At 32.8% G+C, this 24284-nt stretch overlaps 1 protein-coding gene across 1 annotated transcript in view; it reads left to right on the top strand.

Moving 5' to 3' along the window:
• The window catches only part of F13A1 (coagulation factor XIII A chain), a 189234-nt gene that overhangs the window by 6901 nt on the left and 158049 nt on the right, over positions 1-24284 (top strand). The window contains exon 3 of the mRNA XM_074270966.1: positions 14563-14751. Within this exon, the coding sequence (XP_074127067.1) occupies positions 14563-14751 (189 nt within the window). The remainder of the gene's footprint in view (positions 1-14562; positions 14752-24284) is intronic.

Here is a 24284-nt window from a genome sequence, read left to right as displayed (position 1 = left end):
TCTTTCTGACTCCAGGCCAAGTGCTCTATTCACTCTGCCATCTATTTTCCCATCATCAGTATATTTCACAAATATTTGTAAATCTCCTGCTCTGAATACTACATTATACTTGAAGAAGGATTGATAAAAAAGACAAATATGATATGGTCCTTACCCTCATGAGTAAAAGGGGTAACACACATACACAATCATTAAGCACAACACAAACAAAATAGAATCTGAGTATATTTTTAATGTGCTAGCAATTTAATATACCTTCTGTAAATTTCAAGAAAGCAGTGTGACTTGGGCACTTGGAAGCACAGACCTAAATCAAAAAAATACATATTTTCTTATGATACCTATTTTTTCAATCTTGTGATAACTAATTTCATTGCATTTCCTTTAACATGGTACTCCATCTCCTGACTCCAGGAATTTTCACTAGCCATCCTTGATATTTGGATTTCTCTCCTCCTTTATCTCTCCCTTTTCTTCTAACTTCTCAAGCATTCTTCAAATTTCAGATACAGTCTACTCTCTGCAAGAAATATATTCAGATTTTCTCCCTCATATTAGTGCTTTTCCTCTGACATTATGTTCAATTTTTCTTGTATCTTTTTTGTATATAGTCATTTACATGTGGTCTACCCCTTTATATTATGAACTCCTTGAGTAGAGGGACTATTTGTTTTTTCCTTTCTTTGTATCCCCAATATTGAATAAAGTCCCTGGTACATTGAGGCAGCTAGATGTTATAGCAGATAGAGTAGTAGGCCTGGAGTCAGGAAGATCAGGCATTTACTAGTTGTTTACTATTTGCCTCATATTTCTCACCTTTATTTAAGTGGAGATAGTAGTAACACTTACTTTACCCCGTAGTGAAAATTAAATGAGATATTTATAAAGCATTTAGTGCTTATCATATAGTAGGCACTACATAAATGCTTGTTTCCTCCCCCAGCAAGTGTTTAATTAATGTTTGTTGACTTAACTTACAATAGCACCCACCTTGTAGGATTGTTGTGATTTTTAAATGAGATATTTATAAAGCATTTAGTACAGTACTCAGCAAATAAAGGGCACTAGATAAATGCTTGTTCCTTTCTCTCAAGTAAGTTTTTAATTAACTTTAGTTGACTTGACTAGGTCTTCTGACTTCAAAATCAATATGTTTTTGCTGAACCACACTTCAAGTTGACCAGCTGAGAGTCAGGGCCAAGATTCTCACAAGTCCTCCTGATTCCAGCAGTTGCTTGCCAATTTAGAACTCTACCTCCAGTTAAATTGCATGACTAAATACATCAGGCCCATAAGGCATAACTTCAGAAAATATATAGTTATGAATTATTCTGATAAAAAGGTAGTGCTATATGATGTCCTATCAGCTCAAAAAGGAATTCACCACACACCACCTTCCACCTTCCCACTCTGATCAGAGTTGGAAGAAGAATTTTAAAAATTCACCACAAATTGGACATTTTTACATGTCAAACACAAATATTTAGCTGACTACAATAAATTCAATTAGAGGACTTGTACTTTGGATAATCCACTGGCACTCACAGAAACTACTTTTAGCTGTAAACTAAATGATGTAAAACAACAACAACAACAATTACAACTCAGGCCCTTGTGATTTATTCAACATTGCTTTATTAGCAGCAAAAGATTATTTTGTGTGGTAGCTGTACTATTTAGCTTGTAACCTTAGTATTGTGAACACATTTGTAGAAAAAATGCAATCTCATCAATTAACTTGAAATAGACATAAAATCTAGCTAAGTCAGGACCCTTTTCTAGGATGGAATGATTACATTATCTGATTATTTGCAATTCTCTCAATTCTTAGTTATATAAACACTAGTTCCACCAAAGATCAAAGTCAACATTGGACCATTGTGGTGATATTGGGCAATTCTCACCAAGCCAGGATTCAAGTACTAGCTTGTGGCAGTACACTCTATGACTTTTTCTAAAATAAAATTAAAAAAAAAAAAACAATAAAACTCTAAGTTTGGGGAAAATGATCACCAAGTTGGCCACAAGATGATACAGTTTTTTTTTGTTTGTTTTTGTTTTTGTTTTATAAGCCCCATAGGAAATCTTTCTTTATTGAGGACCTATTATATGTCTTTTACATTGCTATTTGATCACTGTGATGGCTGGATGAAGCAGATGGAGAATTTGGGTTCAAATTCTGGCTTTTCCATATGCTATCTGTGCTATCTGCAAATCACTGATCTTCTCTAAACTTGTAATCTGTAACATGAAATGCTTAGGATAGATGACCTCTATGATTCTTTCTAGCTCTAAATTTATGAACATCAGAAGCTTATAATCTACAAATTAAGTATAAAGGATATATGAAGAAGAAAACATTGATAAATAGAAGTATATATAGAATGGATTTACATGTATATAATATATATATATATATGCATACATATTAACTTATATATATATGTTTGTGTCTAATAGTAGCCAATAGTAGTAGAGGGAAGAAAAAAGGGAAAAAAGAAAATTACACAATAACTTTATTATAGATTTAAAATGAATAACAAGTTGTACACAATAGATTTGCAGTTTCATGTACATCTTTTTTTTTCTATTCTACTTTTTAATGGAAATTCTTATTTTATTTCTTAAGTTCAGAATAAATAAATTAAATTTAAAAAAATTATGATCAACTCTAAATCAAAATCAGGATAACTAAAGACATTCTCTTCTTCATAATGCCTAGTTCCCAGCCACTTCAGAAAATGAAGAAAAATTTAAAAACACGTACAAAATACTGAATATTTACCATGTCCTTGGATCTGTTTGTATATTGGTCTCTATGGACACCTTTGGGTACAATGATACTTAATGAGTATCTTAATTAGATACTTAATTGATATCCATTTCAACTCCTTTGCTTTTTTTCCCTATAAGTTTTAGACTAGATACATGAAAGAACAGTGTGGCAATTGGCTTCCGTGGCTGACTCTTCCCTTTTCTCCCTCTATCCATCACAACCATTTGTCTTTTTCTTAAATTCCATTCTATTTTATAGTTGCTGTTATGCTATTTCAAGAAATCGCTGGATTACTGGGACTTTTCAAACTTTTCAAGTCCCTGAATCCTTCACACTCAAAATTTGTATATTTGTGTGTGTGTGTGTGTGTGTGTGTGTGTGTGTGTTGTGTATGTGTTGTTGGTGGGTGGGTATTTACTTCTTATTTCCTTCCCCTTGTCTTTGAATAAAATCATAACTTCCTTCCTGAGTTGTTAAATTCTCCTGGAAAGGTTTATTTATTATACTTATAGAGGGTGTCCCAAAAATCTTAGTGCAGTTTTAAAGTACTAAATTTTCCAACTGCACTATAATATTTGGAACACTCTATATTTTTGAATATTAATCCAATGTTTATGAAATATTGTGTTAATATTAATAATATGGAATGAAATATGAAAAGACCATTTGATGTCACATCATATTTTTCTAATCCTTTGCCCAAAATTAAAATTAAATTTTTTTCAAAAGCATAGTCTAAAGAAAGTCCTTAAATCATTTCTAAATAGTTAAGAACTGGAAGTCTTAGTAAGCTCTTCTCTTTAAGACTTTTGATTTTGGTTTGGTATATTCAAAATAATTAATTTCCAATAATATTTTAATTATATTTTTGCTGGAAAATGTTGCAAGAGTCAAATTGGTAGAATGAATAAAAAGCTAGTTTTAGGAGCTTGGAGGACCCAAGCTCAAAATCTGGCTCTAATAAATACTGCCTCTTCTCCCTAATTCTGTTATAAAAATACCCTCTATACTATCATTAATTCTCTTCATTCTCATCTTGGAGGTGTCCATTCTTATCAATAGCAACACTTCAAAATGTACCTTTGATCCAATTCTTCCTCTATGTTTAATCTCTATCAATTAACTCTTTCCCCAAACATTTACAAATCTCCTTCATTTTTGTAAATTTTTCTTGCTTTTACAACAACAAAATTTTTAAAGCAAACAAAATACAACTGGCTAAATTCATTGCTTTCATTTCCTTATTGCCTATCACTTTTTAACCCCTTACAACATGAATTCTGACCCCACCATTTAATAGACTTTTATAAGTTTATCAATGATTAAATTGCTAAGTCTGGTAGCTTTATATCAAGGCTTATATAGCCTTGCTAACCTTCCTTGAGTGTTTATTATTGATTATCTTTCATCCTGAATTATCTCTCCTACTTATATTTTAATCCTCCTTCTCTAACTCCTATTTCTTTTCCTCCTCTTCCTCCTCCTACCCTCCTCCTTTTTTTCTCTTTCTCCTCCTCCTTTTCCTCCTTCTTCTCCTTCTCTTCCTCCTCCTCCTTCTCCTTCTCCTCTTCCTGCTCCTCCTCCTTCTTCTCTTTCTTCTCCTCCTTCTCTTCCCCATCCCTTCCTCCTATTCCTCCTCCTCTTCCTTCTCCTTCTATGTCTCCTTCTCTTCCTTCTCCTCTTCCTTCTTCTTCTCCTTCTTTTCCTTTTTCTCCTCTGCCTCCTCCACCTTCTTCTCCTCTTCCTCCTTTTTCTCTTTCTCTTCTTCCTCTTCCTCCCCTACTTCTCCTCTTTCCTCTTCCTCCTCCTTCTCTTTTTCCTTCTTCTTCTCTTTCTTCCCTCCCCATTTTTCTTTCTCTACCTTTTCTTTACTTCTCCTTTCATCTTCCTTTCTATTTTTCTCCTTTTCTTCTTCCTTTGTATCCTTCTTTTTTTCTCTCTGATTATGCCTCTTTGCCTCTTTGTTTCTCTCTGTGTCTCCTCCCTTTCTTACATTATTTTCTTGGTGTCTTTTGATAGATCATCATACTTCTTATACCCCCTCAGTGGTCTCAGTGGTCTGTTAAGTTCCTTCTTCTCTACTCTCTACAATGTCTCTCTTTTGCATTAAATTCCATCGGTGAATTATCATTTCCATGTTTCTTGCTGCTGTAATCAATTTAGTTCTTCCAGATTTTTTGTACTTTTTCTATATCCTTCCTTGTTATTAAGCTGTCATTTCATAAAGGTTTCATTATGTCTTCCTGAAACAGTCCCTCCAACCTCTTCTGATTTTCCAATTGTAGGGAACTATAGTGTTGGAAATCAGACAAACAAGATAAGTTAGAATTGTGTGCAAAGTGAAAGAAAAGAATAGTTTCATGAAGGCATGATCAGCTATTCTATCAGTTAAGTTCATGAACTTCAGTATATGGATTTGAGGACAAAATTTTGGTTTTTTGAAGATTTCTTTTTTCCTTTACTTATTCTTATCTGTGTTTCAGAAGACCTTCCCCTTGAATAGCCTAATTCTGGAGAGATAATTTATTATGAAACAACAAATATCCAGGAAAACAAATCTTCATTTAAACAATTCATATGATATGTTCCAAATGAAATAAAAAATATTTAATGTAAATCTATTGCTTTTGATTATCCATGTCAGTAATCTTCTCCATTAAAGTAGACTAATGAACAATTTAGAAGACTTATGTTTTCAGTAATTTGTATGATAGTGACTGATATGGCAGAATACTTTAAATTTTACAGACCATTTTATATACATTATCTCTTTTGTGCTTTATGACAATTTTGTGGAACAGATACCATTTAATCTCCATTTTGCAGAGAAGGAAAATCATAATCAAAAAGGTTGTGACTTGTCAAAAGTGGCAAGTTAGTAAGGACTTGGGGTGGGATTTGCACACAGGTCTTTCTGATTCTAAAGCCAACATCTTAGTCGCAATGCCCCAAAAAGCATTGTGACTAATAAAAGAAATCATATTGTTCTGAGAATGGAATGATAAACTTGCAAATGTCAGTCTAGAGAATTAAACAAGTCCAGACCACAACATAATGGAAGGAAAGTGCTCTTTAGGGGATATGTGCTATGATGAGGCAGGGTAAAAATAAAGCTAGAAAGCAGGTTGCAATATTTGTCTCCTATAGTACTGTAACCAGGTTAACTAATTAAGTACCATGTGTGTTTATTTGAAAATCCTTTCTGAAAGCCAATAGAATAATCTAACTGGAACCATATTTTTCCTCAGGACTACAACTGTGCTTGCATTATGATTGATGTTCATAGTGGAATTGAATTTTAATCTTTTGTCAGTAAGATTGACATTAGAATGAATTACAGATCCACAAAATACCTTTCTCATGAGACCTTGCTTTTGCCAACAGCCAGAGCTTTGCTTACAGTTGGGAAATTCCAGTTCCAATAGAAGTAAGATCCTCTTAGAGATTTTTAGCACAGATGGCTAAAGTTTTGTTTGGGTAGGAAGATAGCAGCAGAGAAGGATAAGTGAGAAAGATATCAGAGGATTGGAGAGGTTTATAATTCAAAAGCAAAGTGAGAAGTGTGACCCAAATCAAAATAGTAATCATGACATGAAAAGATAATTCAAATTTCAGTCACTGTGAATGAATTTTGATAAAGACACAAGGATTCATGAAGAGGAGTGCTCTAGAGCTGAGCCAAGAAAATTAAAATCAGACTAAATAAATGGTTTCTGGGCAAATCCTCATTCTTCTTTGACTCTTGTCAATTCAATTCAGTAATAATAGGGTAATCTAGACAAATTCAAGTCCAAAGGGCCTTGCTTCAATTATTTAGGATCATGGATTTAGAAATGGAAGAGTCCTTAGGGATCATCTTCTTAAATCCCCTCAATTTGCAGATGAGGAAACTGAGGGCCAAAAAAAATTAAAATTCTTGCCCCAGATTATACAGAGGGATACATGACAGAGTTTAAATTTGGAACCCAATCCCTTGACTCCAATACAGCCAATTTTATCCAAGGGATTATATTAGTAGACTCCTATAAAGACATATAAAGACATCTAAGAAGGCTCCAGGTACCCCCTAAACTTCCCCATGTCTCACTGGATGTCTCTAGAATGGCACAGCTCCAATATCCATTTTAGTGGTTTAGCTGCTATGCTTCCACACCTATGCAGCCAGGTTACTGAGGAGCTCCTCAGGTGGGGTTAGCTTATACTTTATTGCCTCTCTCACAGAATGTATACAGAATGGTATACTTGGTCTTAGATCCATCTAGGAGTTCTGAGAGGGCATAGAGCAAAGCTGGCCTCCCCTCCACAAGGTCATATTGTGGCACCTAATTGATGAGACCAAAGCAAAGAATCAAATTTACATATTCTCACATTAGTATTATGTCATATTACTTAACTTTGGATAAAAATAAAAAAAACCCAACAATCTAGAATCTCATTTGTTTCTTCTTCAATTAAGTTCCAACCATAAAAGGTAAAAAAGATAAAAACTGCACCAAGAGACAATATTTAAAATATATTAAAAATAAATAATAATTTTCAACCACTTTCTCTCTCTCTCTCTCTCTCTATTTCTCTCTCATCATTCTCTCCATCTCTTTCTTTCTCTTCCTTCTCCTCTCCCTCCTCTCCATCTTTTTTCTCTCCTCCCGAAAAATGTAGCATTCTTATAAATATGCTAAATACCTGTGTCTCTGAGGAGGTCTTGGTTGTCATCAACATGGTTAATATACCCATGCTATTTTGAAATAACTTCCTTTATTAAGGAATTGCTTTCCCTATTAGGAAATGTAGCAATTTGTAGAATAATATATCTGCCTTGAATTTATGTGTGTGTGTGTGTGTGTGTGTGTGTGTGTGTGTGTGTGTGTGTGTAAGGTGGAATAGCATAAAAAGTGGTGAGGGGCAGGTATTTCCCAATAGGTGTGTCTACTGGGGAGGTGGGAGTACCTGGCAGCTGCATAGTGCTCAGAAATCTACATAGTTGACTCCTTGATAAGCTTTTCCAAAATACTGAGGCTATGTGTAGCCTGTGGTAATCTGTCTTTCTCTGCCAGGGTCTGTTTACCTGCCAATGGCTGAAAGCTTGTACTGTCCTTTAACAAGATTGGCTGGAGGGAATCACAGAGTTGAGAGGGACCTCAGAGGCATAGCTAGTGTAAACCTTATCTGGCTAAAAATTTTCGGAAATGGTCATCCAGGTCTTTAGACTATATTTCTTAAGGATGTATGGAGACCTTTGGAGACCTCTAACCGAAAAACAACATAGAGTAGATAGAAATGGCTGGTGTCAGGGAGACATGACCTCAAACCCTGCTTCTGACATATATCTGACACTAAATCACTTCAACTACCACAGATGAATCTCTAGACAGAAAAGTTGCTGATCTTCATTTAGAGTGGAATTAATGCACCCCTGGATTACTCTACTAATGGAATTATAGGCTTAGACTCTCAAAATATGGATGAAATTTTTTTTCTTTCCATTAAACATCTATTTGCAATTTCTACCTAATGTTCCATTTCTATCCCTTGAAACAAATTGAGCTTCTCTTCCATATGTCAGTCCTTCAAGATAAATGTAATGACAACAAATACAAAGTCTTATATATGGGCTCAAAACCTCATCTTTATGGGTATGATAGAGAGGAGACCTGACTGAATTGACAGCAATTTTTCTGGGGAAAAATCTCTGGATTCTTAATGGACTACAAGTTCAAAATGATTCAACAGAACAATAAAGTTAATGTGATGATGAGTCACATTAGTAGAACATGAATGGTTTCACTAATTTCCATGGATTCAATTATCATTGCTAAGCTGATGATTCTCAAATTTGTTTATCTGGTGATAACATCTTTACTCATCTCCAGTACTTTTCTCAAATTGATTATTGGTCATCTCAACCCAAATTCTTCAAAGACATCTTAATACTCAACATGTCTAAAACTAAACATCTCAATTCTTTTTCACTTTCTAATTTCCCTATTACTATTGTGAAGTATTACTGTGAAGGACACTGCCATCTAGGTTCAGAATGTAGGTATCATCCTTGTTTGACTTCTCACTTTCTCACCATCTAGATATTATCTGTGGCCAAAGTCTGTCTATTATTACTATATAACATCTCTCACATATATTGCCTCCCTTTAACTCCTCTGAAACTGCCCCCAGCCTAGTACAGGACCTTATCATCTGACACTTAGGCTGTTGCAATAGCCTGGTTAATCTCCCTGCTAATGTTTCTCCTAACTTCATTCTATTCTCATCTCAGCTGCCAAAGTGATCTTCCTATAGTATAGGTCTGACCATATCATATACCACCATGAAGACCATCACTACTACCTCTATCATAACCATTACCACCAATCACCCCTACCACTCAATAAACTCTAGTGACTCACTGTTGCCACCAGAATCGTGTTTGTCTTTCAAAACTCTTCACAAACTGCATCTTACATCTTATACCACCTCAGGTACTCTGAAATCCAGCAACACTGCCCCTTATGCTGATTTTCAAAAAAGACACACAATCTCCCAACTATGGGAATTTTCATTTATTATCTTTCAATGAATAGAATGCTCTTTTCAAGTCTCAGCTAAAATCCCACCTTTTACAGGAAGCCTTTCTTAAGTATTCTTAATTCTAGTGCCTTCTTTAAATATTTGTAATTTATTCTATATATAACTCATCTGTACATAATTGTTTGCATGTTTCTCCCATTAAATTATAAGCTTCTTGAGATTAGGGGATGCTTTTTGTCTTTTCTTTTTTATCATTAGCATTAACACATTACTTGGCTAATCATATACACTTAATAAATATTTATTGACTGACTCTGCTAATAGTTTTAATTATCCAATCTATTCCAAAAGTTCTATATCTATTGGATATCCCCCTTTCTTTCAAGATAGCTACAAGGTCTTTTTATATCTGTGTTTAGCATTCCTGACAATGTTACCAATCCTTGCTTCTAACTTCTGCAAATTTCTTTAAAAAAATTAATTGAATTCACTATGCATCCACATTGTTTTCTTCAGATATAAATACTATTTTTCTCTTCACTGGAATTTTTTTTTCCTATGTGTCTTCTGACTTTCCTCCTTGAACATCTCTTATCTCTCCTAGACTGACTTTTCCTATGGAATTTTAATCAGTGGGATACTAACTAATCTTGCTTTGAATTGAATTCTTTGAAATATGCTTTCCCAAAATCTAGTTTTATGTAAAACCATGTCCAGATGTCCCCCCCTTTTTAAAATCACAAACTCTAAAAACAATTTACCACTGTATACCTCTACCACCTAGTTATCATTTCTATCATAGCAATCAATTTATCCTTGTTAATGAAAATCAGAACATACTTTCATATTATTGTCTTATTTATCTTTTGAAATATAATTTCTATCAGCAATGTCAGTCAAAATTTGTTTAGTGCTCTAAATTTTTCTCTTTGGAGGGAGAGGACTGAAGTGAATTCCAGCAATTTTTTTGATAATTGAAGTTCCCCATCACTACTTTATATTGTTTCTCACTCCACCCAACTCCCCTTCCATTCCCAATATAATGACTGGTTTATTTTTGTTTTTACATCCTCAGCTCCTGGAAAATAGTGGGCAATTAACAAATACATATTGATTTATTGCTATTTATTATGCCTCGTTCCAGGCTCATGGTGTTTTCCCAAATTCTCATCTTCTTAATATCTGTAGCCAAGTGTATGTAGCATACACAAATAGCTTCTCTCAAGATAGAGCATCTTATATAAAAAGAAATCTAGTTTATAAACATGCTTATTAAGTCATACTTCAGATATTAGAAGGTATTTAATCTTTAACCTTTATATTTTTCTATCTTATATATACTATTTTTCTGCCTAATGAGAATCACTAACTATAGAAACTTACTTTTAGTTAGTTAGGAAAATGATTATTGCACAGACATATTCTCCTTGGTGTAGTTCTTTTAGACACTTGATAACTAATGCTAAAGTCTAGACACTGTTGTGTTTTGTCATTCATTTTTGAAGATCATCAGTAACATCATAGAGTGATGTCGTGACTTGTGGATGAATTGGATTTAAGTGAGGTAGAGTTGCACATAGTTGGCAAACTCATCTCTTTCCTCCTGAGTCATCTAAGTCCATTGGCAAGACAGAAGTCAAGATGATTGGTGATAACCCAAGATGTAATGTTTGATGTCTGACCAAGCTGTAAGCATTCCACAGCACTTGCTTTAGTCACTTTCATAGCCACTGGAACAAATTGTTCTCATCCACCCATTTAGCCAAGGGAATTCTTCACATGCTTGGGGTAGAACTGCCCATACTAACTAACAGGTTTGAGGCCTGTTAGCTACCCTCAATTTGGTTTAGCCTGTCTGCCAAGATGATTTTACTGGAGTGTGGTCACTGTGCATGCTACAGTTGCTTGTAGTCACAGGTGAGAATTGGGTGACCAGTGGTATGTAAAAAGTGGAAAGTAGCCCTCATACCAAATGTACTAGTCCTCCCAGGGTTTCCCTTAAAGAATGTGAAAATCTCCTCTTACTGTCATCACAGGTTTCCTTCTCTTTTTTCCCCACATTTTAATGAATATGTTCAATATCATAAGAAAAAGCTCTGAAAGTTTTCAACATAAAATTGTAATATTTTTTAAATCCAAAAGAAAAAAAATTCAGAATCTTATATAAAGTAAATATATTTTCTATGAGAATCTGGGATTATTTAGAAAATAAAATTGTTAATATAAGTATAATATTTATACTATAATAATATAAAATTTGTTAGGAGTTGGGGTATATGAAAAGGTACACTGAATAATATTTTTATTTTGCTACGTGTGGTTCCCCAAATCTTGAATGTTAATTAATCCATCTTCAGTTTGTTTGAGGAATTTCAGTCATACTTTACATGCTGGTTGCTTTTTGGTTTTGCTAAAAGTTTTTTTTTTTTTGAGCATTTATGAAAAACAGTAACATTGTGTTGCTACTTGAAAATTTCTTCAATTTTTGATTTAAAAAACCTATTTAATTGGAAAGAGTGCTGGATTCAAAATCAGAGGCTTTAGATTATAATACCAGATCTGCCTCTCACTATCTGTATGGCCTGGGCAAACCTCTGTCCTTACCCTACATTCAGTTTCCTAATCTGAATAATAATATGAATATGAATAACAATAACAATAACAATCTAAAAATGAAGAGATTAAGAAATCAATAAGTTTTCAATAAATACTTACTATGTGTTAGGGATTATAAAAATGAAAGAACCCTTGCCTTCAAGGAGCTTACTTACATCTGATTGAGGACGATAACATGTACATATATAGGTATAAGTAGAACACATGCAAAATGAGGAAGGTACTTGGGATGGGGATTGTAAGAGAAGGGAATAAGAAAAGATAATGATTAAGCTCTGTCTTGAACAAAAATAGAAATTCTAAGTGGCAAAAGTGAGGAATAGAGCATTCTAAGTATGAAGAACATAGAGTACAAAGGTATATGGAGAAAAGATGAATTACCATGTTTGAATAACAGCACAAAGACCACTATGGTCTGCCTATATGATTCTTGGAGAGGAATAATGTGTAATAAGATGAAAAAGGTAAGATGGGCAAGGTTACAAAAAGCTTTATTAAGTATTAAGTATTAAATAAAGTAATTTATATTTGATCCTAGAGGTAATGGAGGAGAAGGGAATAGAGTGTTGGAATTGGAATCAAGAAGACACCTCATCCTGAGTTCAAATTCACACTTCCTACCTGTGTGATCCTAAGCAAGTCACTCAACCCTGTTTGCCTTAGTTTCTTCAGCTTTAAAATGAGCTCCAGAAGAAAATGCCTAACTACTCCAATATCTTTGTTAAGAAAATCCCAAATGGGGTCACAAAGACTTGGACATGACTGAAAAATGACTGAACAATATAGATAATAAGGACTTCCGCGATGTATTTTGTATGTGAGGTGAGAAGAGAGATGATATTGTCCTACGTGTGTTTTAAGAAAATTACTTTGGTAGCTGTGTGAAAAATGTATAGCTTGAGATAAAGTGATCATTTTAGAGGCTATTGAAAAAAAATCAAGTGATTAGATTATGAACTAGTGTGCTGGTAATGTGAATGGAGAAGAGAAAGATTGCAAGAAATGTTATGAGGATAGAAACAACAAAATAGTTGTGAGGGATTATGAAGAGAATCAAAGATGGTACTGAGGTTGTGAACCTCAGTAACTGAAATGATGGTGCTGCTCTCAATAGAATAGGAAAGTTTGGAAGAGTCATGGGTTTAGAGGGAAAGAAAATAAATTTCATTTTGGATATGTTGGGTTTGAGATGACTATTGGGTATATGGTTCAAAATGCCCCATAGCAATTGGTATAGGAGGACTTGAGTTTTGGAAAGTGATTCAGAATGGAAATATAGATCTAAGAATAACATGCAAGAGATGATAATTGAACCTATGGAAGCTGATGAGGTTATGAAGTGAGAGAGTATAGAAAGAAGAGGAAAAATATATAGTATATGACTATTAAGATAGCCCATTACATTCTTGGACAGCTCTTGTTCTTTGGGAAACTTTTCCTCATAAAAAGCCTAAACATATCTTGCATCATGGAGAGCCTATTTTGTAAAAAAGAATGTTGCTTAAGGTTTCTTGAAGAGACAGAGGATAAATCTAGTCCAAATGAAGTCATGTAACTGAATGTGGAGAGGTCACAAAAATTTAGCAACAATAAAATATGTCTATATTCTGCAGTATCAAATAGTCTGCAAAGATTTAATTCTTTATATAAAAATGAACAAATATATCCATCTCATTAGAGTGCAAATTTGCTTTTGCCTTCAATAAATGGTAAGATTATATGCATTCCAAATGATTTTTAAAAATGAATTTCTTTACGATTTATTATCAATAAATGTTTGATTTATAAACCTATTTCATATACCTATATACCCAGGGCTATGTAAAAATTTCTTGACTGAAAAGAGGTCATGTGTAGAAAAAGTTTAAGAAGCCCTGATATAGCCAACAGTATAGATTGCCTCAATATGTGGAAGGTTCCCCATTTTTAAAAGATGGAGATTCTAAAACAGAAATTACATGACTTATTCAGATTTATTTAAGTAGTAATTCATAAGGATTTTTTTCTTTCAAATCTCACATAGTACTTTCTTTGCAGTTGTCTCATATTATTTATCATACATTTTTGAGTACATTCATTTTTGATTCATCTTCTTTCCCTGATAAATTGTAAGGTTCATGAGGAAAAGTATAACTATATTCGAATTTTGTATTTTTCCCAGTGTCCCTAATAGGCACTTTAGACATTTTGCCAAGTGAGTTGAATTGGCAAATTCAATGAGTTGGCAATATTGGAAGGACCACTGCATAGGTCTTAATCTTAAACTTCATAAATCACTGTGACTTCAGGAAACTTATTTGACCTTTTTCTTTCTCAGTATTTTCATCTATAAGATGAGACAATTCTAACTGTTCTACCTACTTCACAAGATCATTGATAAAATCACAAAAACTTGATAGTGTATATATAATTTTAAGGAATTATTTTAACACACTGTCATCATATGGGATAGGATTTCAATGAATTCCAATTAAATCCCAAGTCTCTCAACTTCATGTGTAGGGCAGTGTTTCCTAAACCTTGCTGCATTCTTTCTGAGGGAAAAAAATCCATCAACCCACCCTATTTCTACTTCCTAAAGACAAAGATGTATTTATCAAATCAAAGACACTTACCACTTTGCTTCTACTGAATTCCTTTGAATACAGAGTATCTGAATGTCACAGACGTCCAACTCTTCAAAGATTCCTGGGATGCCAACAAGGTGGAGCATCACACAGACCGGTATTACAATGAAAAGCTGATTGTTCGACGAGGGCAATCCTTCTACATCCAGATTGACTTTAATCGCCCCTATGATCCCCAAAGGGATATCTTCAGGCTGGAATATGTCATCGGTGAGTGCTATGACTAAATTAAAACCGTAACATCAAGGGATTGAGGTAGAAAGGGGTGATAGAGATGGTATTGCCTGACTTTTTAATTTTTTTTGTAATAACTTTTTATTTTTCAGAATACAATCAAAAATAATTTTCAACATTCCCCCTTGCAAACCTTGTGTTCCAATTTTTTTCTCCCTCCCTTCTAATCTTCTCCCCCTCCACAGAATCAAGTATTACAATATAGGTTAAAGGTACAATTCTTCTAAACATATTTCCACATTTATCATGTTATGGAAGAATAGTCAGATCAAAAAGAAAAAGAAATGAGAAAGAAAAAAAAACCAAGCAAACAAATAACAACAAAAAGATAAAAAAATATTATGCTGTTTGATTCACATTCAGTCTTTATAGTTCTCTCTCTGGATATGGATGGCTCTTTCCATCTATTGGAATTGCCTTGCATCATCTCATTGTTGAAAATATCAAAAGTTGATCATCACATAATTTTGTTGTTGCTGTAAACAATGTTCTCTTGGTTCTATTCATTTTACTTAGCATTAGTTCATGTAAGTTTTTCCAACTGCCTAACTTTTAGAACAAGTATTTTGAATTATGTAATTTAGGAAACTGAGAAATAAGTTTGACTAAAACGTAATTTTATACTACTAGATTGACACTAAAATTAATTTCCCATTACTAACTCACTTTGTAAAGTCAAGCGGGCCACTAGACTGCTCTGTGTTTTAGATTGTGGAGCAGTGCTTAGTTATAGACATTAATAAACAGGAAAATATCCAGATAAGTGCAATAATGATGGTGAAGTAATTCAAAATCATGCCATTAACATTCATCCAATAAACATTTAAGTGCCCATTCACTATATGTCAGGCATTATGCTAAGGGCTGGGAATACAGAGAAAAAGAACCAAAAGACAGTCCTTTCACTCAAGGAGCATAGATTTTAATGGGGGAGACAAACAGCAAACAAATATATACAAAGTAAGCTATATACAAAAAATAGGAAATAATTAAAAGAGGAAAAGCACTGGAATTAAGAACGGTCAGGGAAAGGTTCCTATAGTTAAGGGAACTGGAACAAGAAAGAGTTAGGTTGAAGAAAGGAATACTTAAGAGAAACATGATAGCTTTCTTCAAGAATTTGAAATTTCCATAATATAAAAAGGGATTAAAATTGTTTACATGGATCCATAAGGTAGAATTATGAGCAATGAGTATTTTTTTAAAAAGGGAGATTTCCTAACAATTAGAGACATCCCAAATGGAATGAATGATTTTTGGAAATAGATGCTTCTTTTTCAATCACTCTCTGACTGAAGTTGACGATGAGTTGCTAAAGATATTTTTTTTTATGTGCAAAGTTGGACTAAGTATCCTCTAAGGATACCTATTACCTCTGAGACTTTCTGATTCTGTATCTACAATAATGTCTTAGTAGTCACTTATATTAGTCTAGGCATCATGTTTTTTGCAAGGCTTTTGGGGTTATGTTGACTTACCTAGGGTCACAGAGTTAGTAGGTATTAAATGCCTGAGGCATCAAATTCCTCAGGTCCTCCTGACTCCAGGGGTGATGTTCTATCGACTATGCCATCTAGTGCTTCTATAACATTTTTTAAAAGGAATGGAGAAAAAGAGGGAAAAATTGAGAATATGAAAAAAAGGAAGGGAGGAAAAATGAAAGAAGGAAGGAAGGAAGGAAGGAAGGAAGGAAGGAAGGAAGGAAGGAAGGAAGGAAGGAAGGAAGGAAGGAAGGAAGGAAGGAAGGAAGGAAGGAAGGAAGGAAGGAAGGGAGGGAAAAGAACCAAGTCTTGAATGATTTCAACTGACTGTGGGTGATTTATGTATATAGAATGATATCTGGTTGATTGGATTTTTAAACTTCTCTTCTCACTGTTTTAGTTAACATCATATTTTCTAGGCAATAACCTCTGTTTCATTCATAGTGGTTATTGATTATTAAAAAAAAAACAACTCTAAACTGCATTGTGCATAGTATGCCCTTTCTAAGTACCCAAGACTAGCACTTAAAATGCTGACTAAAAGCAAATGTCAAATTCTAAATTCCAACTACTTGATGAGTATTGTGTGATCTTATTCATCATGTGAAAATAAACAGGAGATAGTGAACAATAGAATATACAGCATTTACAAAGTTAAATGTTAGATCTGAAAAAGACTTAAGCAATTATCTAGTCCATCCTTCTCATTTTATAGGCGAGGAAACTTTTGTCCAGAAAAATGATGTTATTTGTACAAGGTATTATAGCTTCTTGGTGAGAGGAAAACTGTTCTTTGCTTTATACTATACTATACTATACTATACTATATATACTTTATATATATAATATATATATATATATACTATATATACTTTATATATATATAATATATATACTATATATACTTTATATAGTATATACTATACTATACTATATATACTTTATATATATATATATATGTATATATATATATAAATTATTTTCAATGTTTTCCCTTATTTTTATAAAGGACAGTCTAACTTTATTTGATCAAAATGTTCTTGGTGAATTTTTAAGTAGAACGACACTTTTACCTTCTCTCCATATTCATAGATAATTGTTTTAATGATTACCATTCTTATAACATATTTTGATTTTAGAAAATCTTATTTCCTCCAACTTTTTAAAACTATTACCTGAATATTCCAGGCTTTCTGTTTCTCCAAATAAAATTTGTTATTATTTTGTCTAGCTCTGTAAACTCATGGAAATTTCATTATATACTAGATAATATAATATATACTATATATATATATATATATACACATAATATAATATATACTTGATAGGTATAATACTAGATAATATCATTATGCTTATTATATTGACATGGCTCAATTATGAGAAGTGAATGTGTCTACATTTATTTGCCTTTTCTTATTTCTGTAGAGTGTTTTGCAATTGCATTTTTATTTCTAAAGTGTCCTGTGATTTGTCTTAGCTATTTTATACAATTAGTATTTTGAATGAAATTTCTCTATCATCCCCCCTTTATTGTTGCTAGAAAGAAATTTTAACAACTTACATGTGTTTATTTTGTATTTTATAATTCTGAAATTTATGTTTGTCTCAATTTGTTTTTTTGATGATTCATTGAGGTTTTCTAAGTAAACCATTATATTTACAATTTGGGGAAAAAAACCTCTTCTTTTTATTGATAATTTACACCTCTAATTTACATTTCCTTATTGATATTATTAACGTTTCTAAAAAAAAAAGGTTAAATCATTGTGAGGATGAGACAATCTTAGCATTTATTCATATGCTCATTGGGAAGTCTTTTAGTGTTTCCCATGGCAATCTAAATTTGTTTAGATTTATTTAACAAAGCTATGTCCAAGTCTCCTATCTATGTTTGGTTTTGGGGTTTTCTTTGTTGTTGCTATGATGGTGGTTATTGTTATTTAACAGTTTAGGTAACTCTTCCTTTAGTCATAATGCTAGCTTTTGATTTTAGAAATAACTATTAAGCATATTAAAATAGTCTTTATATGCTGTACTTTAAAATGTTTTGATTAGGAAAGTTATGTTTTGTTGTGTTTATTTTTTTTTTTTGTATGTGTTGATGGATCATATGGTTTTGATTGGTTGTTTCTAATATTGCTAATTATATTCATTGTTTTCCTAATGTTTAATCACACTGATAGCCATCATATAAATTAAGCTTATTTTTTTGAATACTTTTTTGTTTATATTACCATAATTATTTTGGCTATGTTTTATTTTTAAATTTTATATCATTTTTCATTAATGATTTGGCTTTATAGTTCTCTTCAATTTATCCTTTCCTGATTTGTGTATAAGAACAATATAAATTTGATTTAAAAAAAGAATTTGGTAGCATTTTCTATCTCAATTAAAAATAATTTATATAAAAATAAAAGAATTCGTATATATTGTATACATACACATATATATGTTCATATATGTGTGTATATATGTCATAGATTTTAATTGCTCTTTATGTATTTAATAAAATTCACTGAAAAACATGTTGCCCCCATCTTCATCTTTGGAAGTTTCTTATTCAGTTTTTCTTCTTATTATTGGATTGACTTCTTTGGCTCGAGTATTTTATACTTTTTGTAAGTAATTCTTTACAGTCTAAATTTTACTAGCATATAATTGTCATACTAATTTCTAATAATTAAAAAATCTTTTCTGTCAAATCACCTTGTTAATTTTTAATTTTAGCAATTTGATTTACTTTTTCTGTTTTTTTTTTAATTCAGGCTAGCATGAGTTTATTGATTTTGTTGATCTTTTCAAAGAAATAGCATTTAGTTTGATCATTTCTAAAGACTTTATGTTTTCTTTTTTTTAACCTCTTCTGAAATTTGCAAGGCATTTTTCTTTTATGCTTATTTTGGATTTTCTGAATTGATAATTCTCTTTCTTTTTTAAAACATTGTATACTAAGACCATTATTTTCCCTTTTCTGTTTTATTAATGTGTGTTTTCAGAGTTATGATATACATATATGTGTATATGCACATACACACATTTAATAATCTCATTCAGAAGGTGTCATAATTCTTTTAAATCTAACTTTTTCCACAGTCTAATTCCATGTTTTCTGTTCTTTTTTTTTCTAAATTTGTTTAGATTTATTCAACAGAGAAATATCCAAGTCTCCTATCTATGTTTGGTTTGGGGGTTTTCTTTGTTATTGCTACGATGGTGGCTGTTATTTAACAGTTCAGATAACTTTTCTTTTAATCATTTAGACATGATACCACTTGGTCCATAATATTTCATAAGAATATTGTTTTGTTATCCAAGGCAGCTTTAAGCATTATATTGTTTTCCTGTTAACCTTGTAGAATGTAAATTTTCTTTTCTTTTTTGCTTTTTCTGATATCAAGGTTACAATTCTTGCTTCCTCCATCAATGCCAATATGTGTTATAAACATTTATTAATACTTTTCACCATCCTTTCCCTATTCCATGCCTGAAATATGAAGTAAATTTTACTTTTCTCCTCTCTGCCAAACCTTCAAGCCATAAAGAATAAAAATCAGATAGTTCTTTTCTCCCATATCTAAAGTGTGGGCCTCCCTGCTCATTGCTAAGTCAGAAAATAATTCTGATGTTGAAAGTCTTAGGAAAAATTATGAACAACTAGCCTTAAATTTATGGGATTTTTTAGAGATATTTTAATTTCTTTCCTTTGGCTATATATTCCTTGGCAAAATAAAAATTATTCCTTTTTTAAATCTTTGCACTAAAATCCCACTACAATTCCTTATTGTAGTGCAGAGCTCATCTTGATTTTCTTCTAGGTTTGACCAGTGGAATTCAAACCTCAGAAAGACCTGAGATATAGTTGTAGGGGCAAATTGTATCTGTTGTTGTATGAGGACCAGCTTACCTAAGTTCTGAGACACTCATCACCTGCTCAGCTCCAAAATAATTCATTTCTGAGCTACATAAGCTTTCGATGTTCTTCTGACAAGTTATAGAAAACTTGTTCTTAGTGTTGATTAGGACATTTTCCACTTTGACATAATCAAAAATTATTTGTTTTATAGCACAATTAAGAGATTTTGGAATTTGGAGTCAAATTCTTACTCCAAATCCTAGTTCTGCCATTTATTACCAGAATGATCTCAGACCAGTCTCTGTTCCTCATCTGTACATTAAGGGTGGGGGAGAGTCGATTTTGTGAATTTAAAGATTCTTTCCATCTTTAAATCTATGATTCTAAATATACCAAAACATATTTTAAATCTATGTATATGCAAGAAAGATATGAGGTTTTCTATCTTTTGTCCTTTGTCATTTAAAAAAAAAAACTACATTTTCCTTCAATGTAAATAAATTTTTGGAAATGCCATTGCATTTGAGGATTTTCTATTTCACTATAAGTGAAGGAAAAAAGGAAATTAAAGAATTTTCTATTTGACCATGAAAAGGAAAGGAAAGAAGAAATAACATTAATAAAGTATCTAGTATATTCCAAGCACTGTGGATAACACTTTACAAACACTATTTAATTTTTTTTCTTCCAATAACTTTGCAAAGTAGGTGCTATTAGTAGTCTCAATTTACAGTTGAGGAAACTAATATAAACAGATTAAGGAGCTCATTCAGGGTTACATAGTAATTAAGTTTCTTAGATCAGATTTGAAGTTAGGGTCTCCTAACTCCAGGCTCAGCACTCTATCTCCAGACTCTCAAAAGCTAACTAGAGTAATCTACATTCTGGCAATCCAAATTAAGAAGCCATGAAGTATGGATCTGGCAAAGGGTTCCATTTCTGACATCAAAGATAAGGAGGCCTAAGTTCAAATAGGTTCATGAATTTTATCAACCTCAGCAGATTACAAAATCATCTGCCAAAAGTATGAAAAGCTTGCTGTCTTTGTCAGCAGAAAGGGCATACATATGAAGAAATATATCTTATAAAAATAAAGCAGAATATGAGAAAACAAGAGAATTCAAGATATTCAAAAGAATCTAGGAAGATAATGGTATATGGCTTTTCTCTAGGTGGGCATCATAATGGGGTCTAAGCTTCAGGTAGGTCACACGGTTACTTCAGGACTTGAGTCATAGATGCAGTGCTGAGCCACGTTTTTGTCTTTTAAAAAAATGTATTTCTGTGGCCTCATTTGGACTCAGAAATAACTCTTGAAATGCAGTGTTTTTCCTTTTCCTGTTGAACTGAATAAAGCTATGGAAATTAGGTTTTAAAGCAATTGTCTGTAACAAGAACAGACAAGAGCAGAATGCCAACTGGAAAGAAAACGAAATGTGAAGATCTGGTTTTATAGATCCTAGGTGTGCCGCCAGTCAAGGAAACTCAATATATGAAAATTGGGTTTAAGAAAAAAAAGGAAGAAGAGAAAAAAATAGATGGAAGGATGATAGATTTGGCAAAGACATCCTTTGCTTTCTCCAATGAAGTCATCATCTAATTCCTTCAAATAGCTGCCTTAGTGCATTTGAACTATGATGAGCTTTACCCAGGTTTGATTTACACCTTTTCAGGAACACAGCCATTTCATAAAGTAAGTCACAATTACAAAAAAAAAAAATAGAACCCTCTTGTTTTCTCTCCAATTTTTATCACTGAAATTTAGAGCTGAATGGAATCCTAAAGATTATTTTACACAACTTCCTCCCTATCCCCTAATAAAGCCCCCATTTTACATTTGAGAAAAATGAGGCCCAGAGAAATTAAGAACCTTAGTGCCCCTTTTTGACTTCCATCAGGTGAGGTGGTTTGTATATAGAGCCTTATGTAAATACTGTCCTCTACAACCAAGCTATGGAACCAATTGATGAATATCTCTGATAAGATATTCAGTAATCATACTCTCTTAATTGAGTTCGAAGGTAGTTCATCGTATATAATGCAGGTAGGATAATGGAAAGAACATTGGATTTGTAATCTAGGATTTGGGAATCAAATAGCAAGTTCTATTATGCACTATCTGTGTGACCTTTCTTTGAATCTCAGTTTCCTCAGTCATAAAATGAAGAGACTGGACTAGGTTAGGGTTTTTAAAATTTGTTGAGTATCATGGACCCTTTGGCAGTTTGGTGAGACTTATGTTTCTCTTCACAGAATGTAAATGCATGAAATAAAAATCATAAGATTATAAAGTATACATAATTATACTGAAATTTAGTGAGATTATGTATATATACACATATATATTTATTATTTATTTTTAACATCTAAAAATTTGAATTTCAAATTGTCCCTCACCTATTGACAAAGCAAGAAATATGATATGAACCATGTGAAATCATATAGAACATATTTCCATATTAGTCATGTTGCAAAAAATAGCAAGAAAAAAATTAAAAGTTAGAAAATTATATTCCAATTTGCACTCAGGGTTCATCATTTCTCCTTGTGGGGGTAGATAAGCCCTTTTTTCATCATTAATCTGGAATTGTCTTTCATCATTGTCTTGATCAGAGGAGCCAAGTCTTTCACAGTTGATCATAGATACAATATTGCTGTTAATGTTTATAATGTTTACTTCATACTACTCACTTTATTCTTCATCAATTCATAGGTCTTCCCAGGTTATAGATAGACAAATATAAATATATATGTATGTATTTAAAAGTTTGAAAACCTACAGGTTAAAAACTTTTTCTAGAAATCCATTTTTACTTGAAAACAATGATCTTATCAATTCTTGATAATAAACCACATCAGAGAGAATTCCAACATATTATCTTTATCAGACTTCCTCCTTTATATTTCAATCTATTAATTTTTATGAATATTCTTTAAGCTTTAATAATCTCATCTTTTAACTAAGCATAGGTAATATACTGTTATTCATGTGAGTTAAGTGGGAGGTGTTAATGAATGTGAGGTGGGGGAGTGGGCGGGAAATGTACTCTGTGGTCTATCCAAGACTCCTTTTCTTTCCACCTCTGTCTGTGGCCGTGATAAATCATGAAAGGCGCTGAGCATTAATTATAGGTTCTTGTAACCTGGAGCCTGAGCTGTGAAAGCTTAAGGAAGGCTTGTGGTGTTAATTTGCTTTTACTGAAACGTAAGCCTCCCTGCTGCTTTTGATATAATGTGGAAGGAAAAAGGGGAAAAAAGAATTCATTCTAAGGAAAGAATTCTCTGTTGTATATCTCTCCCTCCATCAAAGAACTAAAATATCTCAACCTCTTGAGCAACGTGGTGCTTTGAAATAACAATAAATAGGATTAGCCAGCAAGATTTCCCCTGGTACTTCAACCACTCCCAGATAGTAAGTGAGTGAGGTCCATAGGGGTAAAGCACCATTTAGTGAAACATAGCTGTAATTGAAGGGGGAATTGTGAACAGGGCTTTGCAACCTTTCTTCAGCTCTCCTGAAGTAGCATAATGTTCATCTCTGACCTACAGACATCTGAATTTGCAGACTTCTCAAATCAGGTGAATAATTCCATATATATCTCAATGAATCAATTTACTTAAAGTGCAGATCTTTTCAGCTGTATTTCAGTAAACATGCCCTTCTCTTCAGGCTTTGTCTTAGAAATAATGTATAGGTGATTGCTGTGGTATCCGAAATTCCACCATTAAAGATTCATTCTTTGGGATTTCTTTTTCCCTGTGGTCCTCTTTTTGGAAAGCTCTTTGGGGAGATAACACGAAATAATTAACCCTAAGGTTACTTTAGTGAGATGTGCATTACTGACTCTCAAGGTTGTTGAACGGAAACCAGTTTGTAAGATTAAAAGTACTATAACTTGTTACTGAAAGACAGAACCATGGGAACAGGGTAGAGAGGGCCATCCTTCCTCATTTTAGAACGCAAGTTTTCTGAATAGTTGTTCAATTCCCTGAGAAGAGTCTGTGGAAGATTACACTCATTCAAGGATGTTTAACCACTGAATAACACTAAAAGCTACTCACTGGAGGGTCGTAGGCCTATCTTAGTGGTTTACATGTGCCCTGCTATGGAAAAAAGTTTTGAGTCTATACCATGATGTCTAAGGTTATCAAAGATTTTGTCCATGTTC

This window comes from Sminthopsis crassicaudata, chromosome 1 (genome assembly GCF_048593235.1).
Source record: "Sminthopsis crassicaudata isolate SCR6 chromosome 1, ASM4859323v1, whole genome shotgun sequence".
Taxonomy (NCBI): Eukaryota; Metazoa; Chordata; class Mammalia; order Dasyuromorphia; family Dasyuridae; genus Sminthopsis; species Sminthopsis crassicaudata.
The sequence above is the reverse complement of the archived record's forward strand: the minus strand, read 5'-3'. Positions and strand labels throughout refer to the sequence as shown.